General features: G+C 41.3%; 1 protein-coding gene across 1 annotated transcript in view; it reads right to left on the reverse strand.

Moving 5' to 3' along the window:
• Positions 1-673: 673 nt before the first annotated feature.
• The window catches only part of LOC122941350 (oocyte zinc finger protein XlCOF7.1-like), a 35,939-nt gene continuing 18,770 nt past the window's right edge, over positions 674-17,842 (reverse strand). Inside the window, exons 7-9 of the mRNA XM_044298515.1 lie at positions 13,169-13,224; positions 6,416-6,500; positions 674-1,504 (exon numbers count right to left, since the gene is read on the reverse strand). Coding sequence (XP_044154450.1) covers positions 750-1,504; positions 6,416-6,500; positions 13,169-13,224 — 896 coding nt within the window. The 3' untranslated portion in view covers positions 674-749. The remainder of the gene's footprint in view (positions 1,505-6,415; positions 6,501-13,168; positions 13,225-17,842) is intronic.

Raw genomic sequence — 17,842 nt, forward strand, 5'->3', positions numbered from 1 at the left:
AGGGATATAGGTGCTCCCGAGAAGAGAATCGACTTGGGGGGGAACCAGCGTGCACATTTTTGTCTCTGCTTCAAAAATCTTCCTCCGAGCGGAAACCTAACGGACCCCAATACAGTCTATGGCGCCCGTGGGCTATGTTCGGCTCAGTTATGTGCCGAATCTGTCCTTTCCTATGAACTCATACAGGCTGTGGGCTCTTTCTCTTGGGTGCGCAACTCATCTGGAAGAGAAGGGCTCACATCTTGTCAGGACCCAGGTGGAAGAGCCTGCAACTGCTGTGAGTGCACTGAAGACAGCAGCATCAACTGAGCAAGGGACGGGTAAGTACTAACTTCCACATTATAGTATAAAAGACAGATGAGGCTGACTTCACATCAGGGTTCAGCCTTTCTGTCCTTCTGCCTCATTATAGGGGCAGAAGAACGGAAAGGATGGATTCCGCATATAACGGAGCCGAATGGAGCCTACGGACCCCATAGACTATAATGGGGTCTGTTAGGTGTCCGCTTTGAGGAGCAGAAAGACGGAAAGCCTAAATGCTGATGTGAACTCAGCCTTACCTAAAATGCCTGGAGAACCTCTTTGATTCTTACCCTGGATACTTCAGTAACACACTGAATACAGGAGAGAAGCTCCAAATCTGAAATAACAACTCATATAACAGAAAAAAAGCTCCTGAAAAACATTTTATTAATTGGCTCCAACATTTTAGTTTAGAAAACAATCATAAAAGCATAAGGCTTCAGTCTTCATAAATGATTACGACTTCTCTGATGTATAACAAGGTTTGATTTCTTTGTGAATAACTTGCCACACTGTGAACAAGAAAACGGCTTCTCACCCGTGTGAATTCTGAGATGTTCAAGAAGCCTGGACTTGTTTGTAAAACCTTTTCCACACTCAGAACATGGAAATGGCTTCTCCCCTGTGTGAGTTCTCCGATGCTCCACCAGATGAGATTTATTCTTGAAACATTTCCCACATTCAGAACAAGGAAACGGTTTTTCTCCTGTGTGAACTCGAAGATGTCCAAGAAGATTGGATTTTTGGGCAAAACTCTTCCCACAATGAGGACAAACATACGGCTTCTCCCCTGTATGAACTCGTTGATGTTCCAAAAGATTTGACTTTTTAGCAAATCCTTTTCCACACTGAGAACACAGGAATGGTTTCTCCCCAGTGTGTGTCTTAAGATGATTGACAAGGTTAGATCTCTGTCCAAAACACCGACCACATTCAAGGCATACATGGTCATGTTTTCCTAACAAAAAGTCATTATGAGAATCTAAACCTGCATATATTGCATTGTCAATGTGAGCAGAACTCTGTGTAACCATTTCATCCACATTAGTGGGGTTATATGAGTGGTCTAGGCCATGAAGGGCTGGGTGTATATTTGGAGTAATAGGATTTTGTACTGAATGATTTCGTAGTACGTTATCATCTTCAACTTCTGGATATAGACTGAGACATTTCTCTGTGGTATTAATCAGGTGTCCATCTGCTGGAAGTTAAACAAAAATTTAAGTAAAGTCAACTGTAAACATTTTTTATATAACATTGTTGCCATTCAGACTATCAGCTTATTTAACAGTGTACATATTATTTATTAACCCCTTTGCGCAAAATCACATACATGTACAGTACAGACCAAAAGTTTGGACACACCTTCTCATTCAAAGAGTTTTCTTTATTTTCATGACTATGGAAATTGTAGATTCCCACTGAAGGCATCAAAACTATGAATTAACACATGTGGAATTATATACATAACAAAAAAGTGTGAAACAACTGAAAATATGTCATATTGTAGGTTCTTCAAAGTAGCCAGCTTATGCTTTGATTACTGCTTTGCACACTCATGACATTCTCTTGATGAGCTTAAAGAGGTAGTCACCTGAATTGGTCTTCCAACAGTCTTGAAGGAGTTCCCAGAGATGCTTACCACTTGTTGGCACTTTTGCCTTCACTCTGCGGTCCAGCTCACCCCAAACCATCTCGATTGGGTTCAGGTCCGGTGACTGTGGAGGCTAGGTCATCTGGCGCAGCACCCCATCACTCTCCTTCATGGTCAAATAGCCCTTACACTGCCTGGAGGTATGTTTGGGGTCATTGTCCTGTTGAAAAATAAATGATGGTCCAACTAAACGCAAACCGGATGGAATAGCATGCCGCTGCAAGATGCTGTGGTAGCCATGCTGGTTCAGTATGCCTTCAATTTTGAATAAATCCCCAACAGTGTCACCAGCAAAGCACCCCCACACCATCACACCTCCTCCTCCATGCTTCACGGTGGGAACCAGGCATGTAGAGTCCATCCGTTCACCTTTTCTGCGTCGCACAAAGACACGGTGGTTGGAACCAAAGATCTCAAATTTGGACTCATCAGACCAAAGCACATATTTCCAATGTCCATTCCTTGTGTTCTTTAGCCCAAACAAGTCTCTTCTGCTTGTTGCCTGTCCTTAGCAGTGGTTTCCTAGCAGATATTCTACCATGAAGGCCTAATTCACACAGTCTCCTCTTAACAGTTGCTCTAGAGATGTGTCTGCTGCTAGAACTCTGTGTGGCATTGACCTGGTCTCTAATCTGAGCAGCTGTTAACCTGCGATTTCTGAGGCTGGTGACTCGGATGAACTTATCCTCCGCAGCAGAGGTGACTCTTGGTCTTCCTTTCCTGGGGCGGTCCGCATGTGAGCCAGTTTCTTTGTAGCGCTTGATCTAGCCCCCCCCCCCCCCCCACATGCAATTTTCTGGTAACATTTGATGCAGGCTAATAGGCCTTCGTTAGATCCGGTAAGATCAAGTGGTTTCAATGTTAGATCTCATATAATTATAGAGATATTATGGATATTTGGAATTACGTCAGGGGGGGGCTAGCCCCCCCACATGCAATTTTCATGTAAAATTTGATGCAGACTAATAGGCCTTCGTTAGATCCGGTAAGATAAAGTGGTTTCAACGTTAGATCTCATATAATTATAGAGATATAAATATTTGGTATTACGTCAGGGGGGGCTAGCCCCCCACATGCAATTTTCTGGTAAAATTTGATGCAAACTAATAGGCCTTCGTTAGATCCGGTAAGATCAAGTGGTTTCAACGTTAGATCTCATTTAATTACAGAGATATTTCACATAAAAACACAGATATTAGGTAGTATTAAATAGGGGGGCTAGCCCCCCCCCACATGCAATTTTCTGGTAAAATTTGATTCAGGCTAATAGGCCTTCGTTAGATCCGGTAAGATCAAGTGGTTTCAACGTTAGATCTCATATAATTACAGAGATTTAATGGATATTTGGTATTACGTTAGGGGGGCTAGCCCCCCATAATGCAATTTTCAGGTAAAATTTGATGCAGGCTAATAGGCCTTCGTTAGAGCCGGTAAGATCAAGTAGTTTCAACGTTAGATCTCATTTAATTACAGAGATATTTCACGTAAAAACACAGATATGAGGTAGTATTAAATAGGGGGGCTAGCCCCCCCACATGCATTTTTCTGGTAAAATTTGATTCAGGCTAATAGGCCTTTGTTAGATCCAGTAAGATCAAGTGGTTTCAACGTTAGAACTCATAATTACAGAGATATTATGGATAATTGGTATTACATAAGGGTGGGGGCTAGCCCCCCTACATGCAATTTTGTGGTAAAATTAGATTCAGACTAATAGATCTGCATTAGATCCGGTAAGATGACGTGGTTTCAACGTTAGATCTCATATAATTACAGAGATATTATAAATATTTGGTATTATATAAGGGGGGGCTGGCCCCCCACATACAATTTTCTGGTAAAATTTCATTCAGGCTAATAGGCCTTCGTTAGATCCGGTAAGATCAAGTGGTTTCAACGTTAGATCTCATATAATTACAGAGATTTTTCAAATGAAAACACAGATATTAGGAAGTATTAAATAGGGGGGCTAGCTCCCCCTTATGTAATTCCTAATATCCATAATATCTCTGTAATTATATGAGATCTAACATTAAAACCACTTGATCTTACTGGATCTAACAAAGGCCTATTAGCCTAAATCAAATTTTACCAGTAAATTGCATGTGGGGGGGCTAGCCCCCCTATTTAATACTACCTAATATCTGTGTTTTTATGTGAAATATCTCTGTAATTAAATGAGATCTAATGTTGAAACCACTTGATCTTACCGGATCTAACGAAGGCCTATTAGTCTGCATCAAATTTTACCTGAAAATTGCATGTGGGGGGGCTAGCCCCCCCTCACGTAATACCAAATATCCATAATATCTCTGTAATTATATGAGATCTAACGTTGAAACCACTTGATCTTACCGGATCTAACGAAGGCATATTAGCCTGAATCAAATTTTACCAGTAAATTGCATGTGGGGGGGCTAGCCCCCCTATTGAAGACTACCTAATATCTGTGTTTTTATGTGAAATATCTTTGTAATTATATGAGATCTAACGTTGAAACCACTTGATCTTACCGGATCTAACGAAGGCCTATTAGTCTGCATCAAATTTTACCTGAAATTTGCATATGGGGGGGCTAGCCCCCCCTTATGTAATACCAAATATTTATATCTCTATAATTATATGATATCTAACGTTGAAACCACTTGATCTTAGCGGATCTAATGCAGATCTATTAGTCTGAATCAAATTTTACCAGAAAATTGCATGTGGGGGGCTAGCCCCCCTATTTAATACTACCTAATATCTGTGTTTTCATGTAAAATATCTCTGTAATTATATGAGATCTAACGTTGAAACCACTTGATATTACCGGATCCAACGAAGGCCTATTAGTCTGCATCAAATTTTACCAGAAAATTGCATGTGGGGGGGCTAGCCCCCCCCCCCCCCCGACGTAATACCAAATATCCATAATATCTCTGTAATTATATGAGATCTAACGTTGAAACCACTTGATCTTACCGGATCTAACAAAGGCCTATTAGTCTGCATCAAATTTTACCAGAAAATTGCATGTGGGGGGGGGCTAGCCCCTCTATTTAATACTACCTAATATCTGTATTTTTATGTGAAATATCTCTGTAATTATATGAGATCTAACGTTGAAACCACTTGATCTTACCGGATCTAACGAAGGCCTATTACTCTGCATCAAATTTTACCTGAAAATTGCATGTGGGGGGGCTAGCCCCCCCTCATTAATCACTTTATAAGTCTGTAATTATGTGAGATCTAACAAAACAACTAGTTGATCATACCTGATCTAACAAATATCTTCCAAAATAGCTAATTGTTTGGTCAATTTTTTGATAAGGGGGGGCTGATGACGGGTTAGCCCCCCCTGCAAATAACTGTTAATATCTCTACTTCTGTATGAGATCTAACGCAAACAACAATTGATCTAACCTGATCTAACAAAGATCTAACCAATTGCATATGTTTTGTTCAAAAATTTTGATATGGGGGGGCTAACACGGCTGAGGTGTTAATTCATAGTTTTGATGCCTTCAGTGTGAATCTACAATTTTCATAGTCATGAAAATAAAGAAAACTCTTTGAATGAGAAGGTGTGTCCAAACTTTTGGTCTGTACTGTACGTGGGGGAATGTAATTCCTTACCGCATTCCCACGTGCATGTACGTGATGTGATCAGTAACAGCCGGGCCCTTGCTGCATTAGACTGTATTGTACTGAATTGAAACAGGGATCAAACCCTGAAAACGTGAAGTCCCACAGTGGGACAAATATAAAAAGTAAAAAAAAAAAGTGAGAAAAAGTGTGTTTTTTTCATTATAAAAAATTGAAAGTTTCAAGTAAAAAATAAAAATAAAAAAAGCGTCTTTTTCCCTAAATAAAGTTTAAAAAAAAGTTGACATAATAGGTATCGCGGCCTTCGTATCGATTGGCTCTATAAAAATATCACATAGTAAAGAAGTGTAAGGCTGGCACTCAAATATGTGATTCAATTGAAGAGTGGCAATTTATTTAAACACTTAATTAAAACCAGCATATAATCCACAATAAAAGGACATAATAAAATGCAATAACTAGTAATAAAAAATGAAATATAAAATATAAAAAACCACAGGGTAAGTGCACACTGCCGATGCTCTCTCTTGCAATCAGTGCAACATTGGAGATGTCCCTTAGAAGACTCGAGATAAATATATCTCCCTATTGAGTCTGCAGAGAAGTTCTTTGGAACAGTCGCTCTATAATATATAGCTGTGTCCTCCTTGAAATAATTCCCCAATTCGGGACAGATGATGATCCGGAATCGGCACTATGGCCGGATGGTAGTATAGTTTCAAGGAGAAGGTATGTAATTCCAGCTAGTATTAGTACAAGGGAATGTTAGTGTAAGGCTGCAGGTGGGGAGTGAGGCAGAACCGTTTCTCTTACACTTATGATTTGGGGCCGGTAACTGGAGAATTCCTCTCTCTAGCCGCTACTCACCACACTGCGCCGCCGTCTTCTCTCGCTGTTTGGCGTCCTCGTTCGAGACTTCCGTACCACGTGATGGTTGTCTTGCGGGATTTGCCTGGTAATTCGTTCAGCACAAAAAAAATAAAAAAAATAAAAATAAATTATATATATATACACACATATATATATATATATATATATATATATATAATGCTCAATGAATAATCCTGCGATCCTATACATACATATCTTGCCACAAGATAAATATATATGATAAAATTGGTATAAAAAGATATCTGAGGAGAATAATAGGACAATGTCTAAAACAATAACTGTATCCTTTGTAATAGGTCATCAATGAGGGTAAAACCTCATGTAGGGGGGGAAACACAGTTCCTGGATTGTTCAACAAATATAATATTTGGTTATCCTGTACTCCATTTTAGATTCTTCAATTGTTTCTTTTATCATTTATTGATGTAGTAATGGGTATGTGAGAAACAATTGAAGAATCTAAAATGGAATACAGGATAAATAAATATTATATTTGTTGAACATACCAGGAACTGTTTCCCCCCCCCCACATGAGGTTTTACCCTCATTGATGACCTATTACAAAGGATACAGTTATTGTTTTAGACATTGTCTTATTATTCTCCTCAGATATCTTTTTATACCAATTTTATCATATATATTTATCTTGTGGCAATACCTATGTATGTATAGGATCGCAGGATTATTCATTGAGCATTGAGAAGTGAAGTTAAATTGACTATATATATATATATATATATATATATATATATATATATTATATTTTTTTTGTGCTGAACGACTGAACGAATTCACAGGCAAATCCCGCGAGACAACCATCACGTGGTACGGAAGTCTCGAACGAGGACGCCAAACAGCGAGAGAAGACGGCGGCGCAGTGTGGCGAGTAGCGGCTAGAGAGAGGAATTCTCCAGTTACCGGCCCCGAATCAGAAGGTGCCTCACTCCCCACCTGCAGCCTTACACTAACATTTCCTTGTACTAATACTAGCTGGAATTACATACCTTCTCCTTAAAACTATACTACCATCCGGCCATAGTGCCGATTCCGGATCATCATCTGTCCCGAATTGGGGAATTATTTCAAGGAGGACACAGCTATATATTATAGAGCGACTGTTCCAAAGAACTTCTCTGCAGACTCAATAGGGAGTAGGGCTGCACGATAAATCTAAAAAATAATCGAATCGCGATAATCGGCAAATGCGATATGGCGATTTGGCCGACCCAAAAATGCAGTGATTATATATAAAGGGGCCCTGCGCACATAACTGCCTTTGCGTGTAAAGTGTTTTACTAGTGTGTGTGTGGGTGAAACAATCTCTCTCCTAACAGGTCCGGCGTCTGTACTCACTTTGAATGCAATGCACTGCAGCGAGCGGAAGCGAGCTGGCCGGCCGGCGCGTGACTGACGTCACTTAGTAACGCTCCTCCCACTTCAGGAAGCAGGAGCGTTACTAAGTGACGTCAGTCAAGCGCCAGCCGGCCACCTCGCTGCCGCCCGCTGCAGTGCATTGCATTCATAGTGAGTACAGAGGCCGGACCTGTTAGGAGAGAGATTGTTTCACCCACACACACACTAGTAAAACACTTTACACGCAAAGGCAGTTATGTGCGCAGTTTAGGACACATGAGGGGGACCAGCATCAGATGCTATATGTCTTAAGCTGGCCCCCCTCATGGCCCTATGTGTCCTCCACACATCCCCTATAACAGTGCCATCCACAGGTCCCCCATAAGTGTCCTCCACAGGTCCTCCATAACAGTGCCCTCCACAGATCCCCCATATAACAGCGCCCTCCACAGATCCCCCATATAACAGCGCCCTCCACAGATCCCCCATATAACAGCGCCCTCCACAGATCCCCCATATAACAGCGCCCTCCACAGATCCCCCATATAACAGCGCCCTCCACAGATCCCCCATATAACAGCGCCCTCCACAGATCCCCCATATAACAGCGCCCTCCACAGATCCCCCATATAACAGTGCCCTCCACAGATCCCCCATATAACAGCGCCCTCCACAGATCCCCCATATAACAGCGCCCTCCACAGATCCTCCATATAACAGCACCCTCCACAGATCCCCCACAACACAGCGTCATCCACAGATCCCCCACAACTCAGCGTCATCCACAGATCCCCCATAACTATGTCATACCCAGCCGCGTCAGCGGCTCATATGGTAAAATCCAAGCAAATAGACCTCTAGCACAATTCCTTTAAAATATCGCATCGCATATCGTTATCGCAATTTTTAGGGCCCTAATCGCAATCGCACAAAATTCCCATATCGTGCAACCCTTATAGGGAGATATATTTATCTTGAGTCTTCTAAGGGACATCTCCAATGTTGCACTGATTGCAAGAGAGAGCATCGGCAGTGTGCACTTACCCTGCGTTTTTTTATATTTCATTTTTTATTACTAGTTATTGCATTTTATTATGTCCTTTTATTGTGGATTATATGCTGGTTTTAATTAGGTGTTCAAATAAATTGCTATATTATTCCTTTTACTGATTGGGTGATCAGTTTTTAGGCTAGAGCACCAGTTCCTGGTTGGAGAGGTGGTGAGCTATCCACTATTGTGTTATAAAAATATCACATAACCTTACCCCTCAGGTCAACACCATTAACCACTTCAACCCCGCTAGCTAAAACCCCCTTAATGACCGGGCCACTTTTTACACTTCTGCACTACACTACTTTCACCGTTTATTGCTCGGTCATGCAACTTACCACCCAAATGAATTTTACCACCTTTTCTTCTCACTAATAGAGCTTTCATTTGGTGGTATTTCATTGCTGCTGACATTTTAACTTTTTTTGTTATTAATCGAAATTTAACGATTTTTTTGCAAAAAAATGACATTTTTCACTTTCAGCTGTAAAATTTTGCAAAAAAACCGACATCCATATATAAATTTTTCGCTAAATTTATTGTTCTACATGTCTTTGATAAAAAAAAAAATGTTTGAGCAAAAAAAATAAAAAATGGCTTGGGTAAAAGTTATAGCGTTTACAAACTATGGTACAAAAATGTGAATTTCCGCTTTTTGAAGCAGCTCTGACTTTCTGAGCACCTGTCATGTTTCCTGAGGTTCTACAATGCCCAGACAGTAGAGAAACCCCACAAATGACCCCATTTCGGAAAGAAGACACCCTAAGGTATTCGCTGATGGGCATAGTGAGTTCATAGAACTTTTTATTTTTTGTCACAAGTTAGCGGAAAATGATGATTTTTATTTAATTTTTTTTTTTCTTACAAAGTCTCATATTCCACTAACTTGCGACAAAAAATAAAAAATTCTAGGAACTCGCCATGCCCCTCACGGAATACCTTGGGGTGTCTTCTTTCCAAAATGGGGTCACTTGTGGGGTAGTTATACTCCCCTGGCAATTTAGGGGCCCAAATGTGTGAGAAGTACCTTGCAATCAAAATGTGTAAAAAATGGCCTGCGAAATCCGAAAGGTGCTCTTTGGAATATGTGCCCCTTTGCCCACCTTGGCTGCAAAAAAGTGTCACACATCTGGTATCGCCGTACTCAGGAGAAGTTGGGGAATGTGTTTTGGGGTGTCATTTTACATATACCCATGCTGGGTGAGAGAAATATCTTGGCAAAAGACAACTTTTCCCTTTTTTTTTATACAAAGTTGGCATTTGACCAAGATATTTATCTCACCCAGCATGGGTATATGTAAAATGACACCCCAAAACACATTCCCCAGCTTCTCCTGAGTACGGCGATACCAGATGTGTCACACTTTTTTGCAGCCTAGATGCGCAAAGGGGCCCAAATTCCTTTTAGGAGGGCATTTTTAGACATTTGGATCCCAGACTTCTTCTCACGCTTTAGGGCCCCTAAAAAGCCAGGGCAGTGTAAATACCCCACATGTGACCCCACTTTGGAAAGAAGACACCCCAAGGTATTCAATGAGGGGCCTGGCGAGTTCATAGAATTTTTTTTTTGTTGCATAAGTTAGCGGAAATTTGAATATTTTTTTCTTTCTCACAAAGTCTCACTTTCCGCTAACTTAGGACAAAAATGTCAATCTTTCATGGACTCAATATGCCCCTCAGCGAATACCTTGGGGTGTCTTCTTTCCGAAATGGGGTCACATGTGGGGTATTTATACTGCCCTGGCTTTTTAGGGGCCCTAAAGCGTGAGAAGAAGTCTGGAATATAAATGTCTAAAAAATTTTACGCATTTGGATTCCGTGAGGGGTATGGTGAGTTCATGTGAGATTTTATTTTTTGACACAAGTTAGTGGAATATGAGACTTAGTAAGAAAAAACAAACAAAAAAAATATATATATTTCCACTAACTTGGGCCAAAAAAATGTCTGAATGACAGGGGGGTGATCAATGACAGGGGGGTGATCACCCATATAGACTCCCTGTTCACCCCCCTGTCATTGATCACCCCCCTGTAAGGCTCCATTCAGATGTCCGTATGATTTTTACGGATACATGGATCAGATCCGCAAAACACATGCGGACGTCTGAATGGAGCCTTACAGGGGGGTGATCAATGACAGGGGGTGATCAGGGAGTGTATATGGGTGATCACCCCTCTGTCATTGATCACCCCCCTGTAAGGCTCCATTCAGACGTCCGCATGTGTTTTGCGGATCCGATCCATGTATCCATGGATCCGTAAAAATCATACGGACGTCTGAATGGAGCCTTACAGGGGGGTGATCAATGACAGGGGGGGTGATCAATGACAGGGGGGGTGATCAGGGAGTGTATATGAGGTGATCACCCCCCTGTAAGGCTCCATTCAGACGTCTGTATGTGTTTTGCGGATCCGATCCATGTATCCGTGGATCCGTAAAAATCATACGGACGTCTGAATGGAGCCTTACAGGGGGGTGATCAATGACAGGGGGGTGATCAATGACAGGGAAGTGATCAGGAAGTCTATATGGGTAATCACGCCCTTGTCATTGATCACCCCCCTGTAAGGCTCGATTCAGACGTCCGTATGCGTTTTGCGGATCCGATCCATGTATCCGTGGATCCGTAAAAATCATACGGACGTCTGAATGGAGCCTTACAGGGGGGTGATCAATGACAGGGGGGTGATCAATGACAGGGGGGTGATCAGGGAGTCTATATGGGGTGATCAGTGGTTCATAAAGGGTTAATAAGTGACGGGGGGGGGGGGGTGTAGTGTAGTGGTGTTTGGTGCTACTTTAGTGAGCTGCCTGAGTCCTCTGGTGGTCGATCCAAACAAAAGGGACCACCAGAGGACCAGGTAGCAGGTATATTAGACGCTGTTATCAAAACAGCGTCTAATATACCTGTTAGGGGTTAAAAAAATCACATCTCCAGCCTGCCAGCGAGCGATCGCCGCTGGCAGGCTGGAGATCCACTCGCTTACCTTCCGTTCCTGTGAGCGCGCGTGCCTGTGTGCGCGCGTTCACAGGAAATCTCGCGTCTCGCGAGAGGACGCGTATATGCGTCCAGGAGGAGTAAAGCAACCACCTCCCGGACGCATATGTGCGTACAGCGGTCGGGAGGTGGTTAAAAAAAATAATAATAAAAACTGTGCTAAAAAACAACAACTTTTCTTTGTCACCTTACATCACAAAAAGTGTAATAGCAAGCGATCAAAAAGTCATATGCACCCCAAAATAGTACCAATCTAACAGTCATCTCATCCCACAAAAAATGATCTCCTACCTAAGACAATCGCCCCAAAAAATAAAAACCCTATGGCTCTCAGACTAAACATGATTTTTTTTTTTTGGTATCGCCGTGTCCGTAACAAGCCTGCTCTATAAAAATACCACATGACCAAACCCCTCAGGCAAACACCGTAAAAAAATAAAATAAAAACAGTGTCAAAAAGCCATTTTTTGTCACCTTACATCACAAAAAGTGTTATAGCAAGTGATCAAAAAAAGTCATATGCACCCCAAAATAGTGCCAATTAAACTGTCACCTCATCCCGCAAAGATTATACCCTACATAAGACAATCGCCCAAAAAATTGAAAAAATGAAGGCTCTCAGACAATGGAGAAACTAAAACATAACATGATTTTTTTTTTGCTTCAAAAATGCTGTTATTGTGTAAAACTTAAATAAATAAAAGAGTATACATATTAGGTATCGCCATGTCCATAACAACCTGCTCTATAAAAATATAACATGACCTAACCCCTCAGGTGAACACCACAATAAAAAATAAATTAAAAAAAGGTGTCAAAGTTTTTGTCACCTTATATCACAAAAAGTGTAATACCAAGCGATCAAAAAGTCAGATGCACCCTAAAATAGTACCAATCAAACGGTCATCTCATACCGAAAAAAAGACAGTCGTCCCAAAAATTAAAAAAAATATGGCTTTCATAATATGGAGACACTAAAAAACATTTTTTTTCAAAAATGCTTTATGTAAAACTGAAACAACCAAATAAAGTAGTCATATTTGGAATTGTCACGTCTATAAGAAGCTCTATGCTCTATAAAAATACCACATGATCTAACCTGTTAGATTAACATTGTTACCTTGACTCACAAAAAGTGTAATATAGAGCAACCAAAAATCATATGTACCCTAAAATACCAATACCAACAAAACTGCTGCCTTATGCTGTAGTTTCCGAAATGGGGTCACTTTTTTGGAGTTTCTACTCTAGAGGTGCATCTTCAAATGTAACATGGCAACTTAAAATTATCCCACTGTATTCCAAAAACCATATGGCGTTCCTTACCTTCTGCGCCCTGCCATGTGCCCGTACAGCAGTTTCCGACCACATATGGGGTGTTTCTGTAAACTACAGAATCAGGGTAATAAATATTGAGTTTTGTTTGGCTGTTAACTCTTGCTTTGTTAACGGAAAAAAATTGATTAAAATGGAAAATCTACCCAAAAAGTGGAATTAAGAAATTTCATCTACATTTTCCTTTAATTCTTGTGGAACATCTAAAGGGTTAACACAGTGTGTAAAATCAGTTTTTAATAGCTTGAGGGGTTTAGGTTTTAAAATGGGGTGATTTATGGGTAGTTTCTAATATGTAAGCCCCAGAAAGTGACTTCATAACTGAACTGGTCCTGAAGAAATTGGGTTTTGGAAATTTTCTTAAAAATTTTAAGATTTGCTTTTAAACTTCTAAGACTTCTAACATCCCCAAAAAATAAAATATTATTTTCAAAATGATCTAAACATGAAGTAGACATATGGGGAACGTTAAGTAATAACTATTTTTGGAGGTATTACTATCTATTATAAAAGTACAGAAATTGAAATTTGCTAATTTGGTAAATTTTGTATATTTTTATAAATAAACATTAAATATTTGGACTCAATTTTGTCACTGTCATAAAGTACAATATGCGACACGAAATCAAACTCAGAATGGCCTGGATAAGTAAAAGCATTTTAAAGTTATTACCACATAAAGTGACATGTCAGATTAGCAAAATTAGGCTGCATCATGAAGGTGAACAATGGCTGTGTCCTGAAGGGTTTAATGCAGATCTCAACTAATATACCCTAAGGTCTGTTTCAGATGAGTGTGTCCAATATGGGAATCACGCCCCTTGTATCAGCATGATTTCCCCTTAAAGACACTGCTCGTTTTGCAGGAGCATGCGGCATTATAATGATTTATGTCTCTGCATGACCTTACTTATACAGAATTATACTGACAACATTATGTCAGTATAATTCAGTAGATTCAGGAGCTGCGCCACCACTCCCCACTGCAGGGACTGAAAAATGTCCGCGGCCCACTTTGTGACTAATAGCTACATGCATTCCCCATGTAATAACAATTCTGGAGGATCTATTCTTATGGCTCTATGCTGTGTCATTCCTTTATTATTTCTACTAGAAGTTATGAGTGAATTGCTAGCAGTCTGCAGTAAGGGTACAGAGGGGTGGTAACCCAACTGGTTACCACCCCTCTGCACTGTTACTGCAGACTACTAGAAAGTCATTCACAACTTCTAATTGAAATAATATAGGAATGGCACAACATACTGACATAAGAATAGAGCCTCCAGAATTGTTATTATATGGGGAATGCATGTAACTATTAACAGGCATGCCAGGAGAGGTGACAGATCCTCTTTAAATCGTAGCTGTCATTTCAGATGACTTTTTAGAATAAGCTGCCATATCTGGTATATACAGTGAGGAACAGAAGTATTTGAACACCCTGCAATTTTGCAAGTTCTCCCACTTAGAAATCATGGAGGGGTCTGAAATTCACATTGTAGGTGCATTCCCACTCTGAGAGACAGAATAATAAATAAATAAATATTCTGGAAATCACATTGTATGATTTTTAAAGAATTTGTCTTGCACTGCTGCACATAAGTATTTGAACACCTGAGAAACAGCAAGAATTCTGGCTCTCAAAGACCTGTTACTGTGCCTTTAAAAAGTCCACCTCAACTCCACTCATTAATCTAACTTAGTAGCACCTGTCTGAGCTCTTTAAAGACACCTGTCCACCCCACAGTCAGTCAGACACCAACTACTACCACGGGCAAGACTAAACAGCTGTCAAAAGACACCAGAGGCAAAATTGTGGACCTCCACAAGGCTGGAAAGGGCTATGGGGCAAATGCCAAGCAGCTTGGGGAAAATAGATTAACTGTTGGGAGAAATTGTTAGAAAATGGAAAAGGCTAAAGATGACTATCAGTCTCCCTCGGACTGGGGCTCCATGCAAGATCTCACCTCGTAGGGTATCACTGATGATAAGAAAGGTGAGGAATCAGCCCAGAACTACAAGGGAGGAGCTGGTCAATGACATGAAGAGAGCTGGGACCACAGTTTTAAAAGGCCACTGTCGGTAGAACACTAGGCCGTCATGGTTTCAAATCATGCATTCTGCAGAAGGTTCCCCTGCTCAAGTCATCACATGTCAGGCCCGTCTGAAGTTTGCCAATGACCATCTGGATGATTCAGAGGAGGCATGGGAGAAAGTCACGTGGTCAGATAAGACCAAAGTAGAACTTTTTGGTCTAAACTTCACTCGTAGTGTTTGGAGGAAAAAGAAGGATGAGTTGCATCCCAAGAACACCATCCTACTGTAAAGCATGGGGGTGGGTAACATCATGCTTTGGGGGTGCTTTTCTGAGAAGGGGACAGGATGACTGCACTGCATTAAGGAGAGGATGAATGGGGCCATTTATTGTGAGATTTTGAGCAACAACCTCCTTCCCTCAGTCAGAGAATTGAAAATGGGTCGTGGCTGGGTCTTCCAACATGACAATGACCCAAAGCACACAGCCAGGATAACCAAGGAGTGTCTCCGTAAGAAGCATATCAAGTTTCTGGAGTGGCCTAGCCAGTTTCCAGACCTAAATCCAATAGAACATCTTTGAAGGGAGCTGAAACTCTGTGTTACTCAGTGACAGCTCAGAAACCTGACAGATCTAGAGGAGATCTGTATGAAGAAGTGTGCCAAAATCCCTGTTGCGTTTTCCCCCTCATTTTCACTCTTACTCATACTACCTATTCCTCCCCCCTCCCCTACGACTTCCATATCACCTGCTGCCAGCCCCCCTCCTTTCTCCACACTGTCTTCTCTCCTAGACCCAAAGATTTGAACATCTTATTCATATTACCCTCTATCAGGTTGTACTACTTTACCCCCCCTGCAGAGAACTGGTCGGTTTCTCTCTCCCTTGATAGGCCTCTTTTTTTCCCTCTCTTGTTGGCCCTCTTGAGGCCCCTTGATACTTCACAGGACCCCCCGCCTGCTAACTCTCCTATTGTCATATTGCTCACGTTTGCTTCAACCTCTCCCAGGCGCTTAGTCGAGTATTTCTCATATTTTGTTGTATGGTTACCTATTGCTTGTTACCTGACTACAGTTACACTGTTTTGTAACCCCACTCCATATGACCCTACTCCTGAGGTATATCCCCCAATCTACCTTCTTTCCTCTACTTCTTTCCATTATGTGCTTCACACTACAGAAGCTGCTGGTATTACCCCCGTACCCTCTTATTGCACTATGTCTTCCATTGTAGTATCTTCGATTAATGTTCGGGGCTTGAACGAGCCATGTAAACGTTCCCAGGTCCTTTCTTTCTTGCAAAAAGATAAGGCGTCCATTGCGAATTTTCAAGAAACGCACTTTAAATCCAGGAAAATCCTTAAACTTCCTCCTAGAAAATTCTCACAATGGTTCCATAGTACCCATAATCAGCATAGCCATTCATAAACATCTATCATTTAAGCCCTCAGCTATTACGACAGATCCAGAAGGGCGCTACCTGATCGTGAAAGGAACCATTGCAGATACCCCGGTAACACTGGCTAACTTCTACGCACCTAATAGAGGCCAAATACCATGGCTCGTTCAGACCCTTAAATTGCTGTCTCCAGACAAAGATGGTTTGATCATTCTGAGAGGAGACTTCAAAGTGGCAGTAGAACCGATTTTTGACTCCTCCACCGGATGATCAGCCATCTCCCATAAATCTCTAACACATCTCAAGCTTGCCCTAAAAACACTTGGAGTGTTAGATGCTTGGAGACTACATCCCACAGGGAGAGATTATACATTCTATTCCCACGCCAAGTCATCTTATCATAGGTTAGATTACCTTTTTCTCTCCACCACACATGTCCAGTCGGTCATCAATGCAAAGATTGGTAACATCACACTTTCTGATCATGCACCGATTTTCATAACTGTTTCTCTATCTGCCCTTCCTAGGAAGGAAGGAAACTGGTGCCTCAATGACACCCTCCTCACAGATCCGACTAATGTTTCGAAACTTCAAGCCTCTCTCACGGAATTCTTCAAATTCAACCCTGTAAGTCCCTCATCTCCCTCCCCCTCAATTATATGGGAAACCCACAAAGCGGTGATTAGGGGAGAACTCATTGCCCTAGGCTCGCTCATTCATTAAGAGAAAACGTTTTTAAGCCATGAATGCTCTTCTCGCCCAAATAACCGCACTTGAACTATCCCATAAATGAACTCAAGCCTTGTCCACTGCAGCTGAACTTTCTGAAGCACGCACCAATTTTTTTTTAAATCAGATCATTTTTTATTGAACATTTATTTTACAGTGTAACTACACGTTTTATCATACTACGTACAAGGATGACATAGAGACATATTGTCCATACGGCTAATAACAAAAAGGACACCAAACTATGTGTAGTAATCAAGTTTCAATCCAACCCCCCCACCCCTCCCATCCCACCCCACCCTAACCTGCAAAATACAAAAGGCACATTGTTAAACAGTTCTATTCAGACGTCGAAACGACAGCCATGGATCCCACAATTTTTCAAATTTCGCTGGGCATCCACGCTTCTGGTATACCATCCGTTCATAACTCAGCATCGTATCAACCGCACTTAAAAATTCGCCTAGAGTTGGCGGCGCTGTCTGTATCCAATGTAGGGCGAT

This window comes from Bufo gargarizans, chromosome 6 (genome assembly GCF_014858855.1).
Source record: "Bufo gargarizans isolate SCDJY-AF-19 chromosome 6, ASM1485885v1, whole genome shotgun sequence".
Lineage (NCBI taxonomy): Eukaryota > Metazoa > Chordata > Amphibia > Anura > Bufonidae > Bufo > Bufo gargarizans.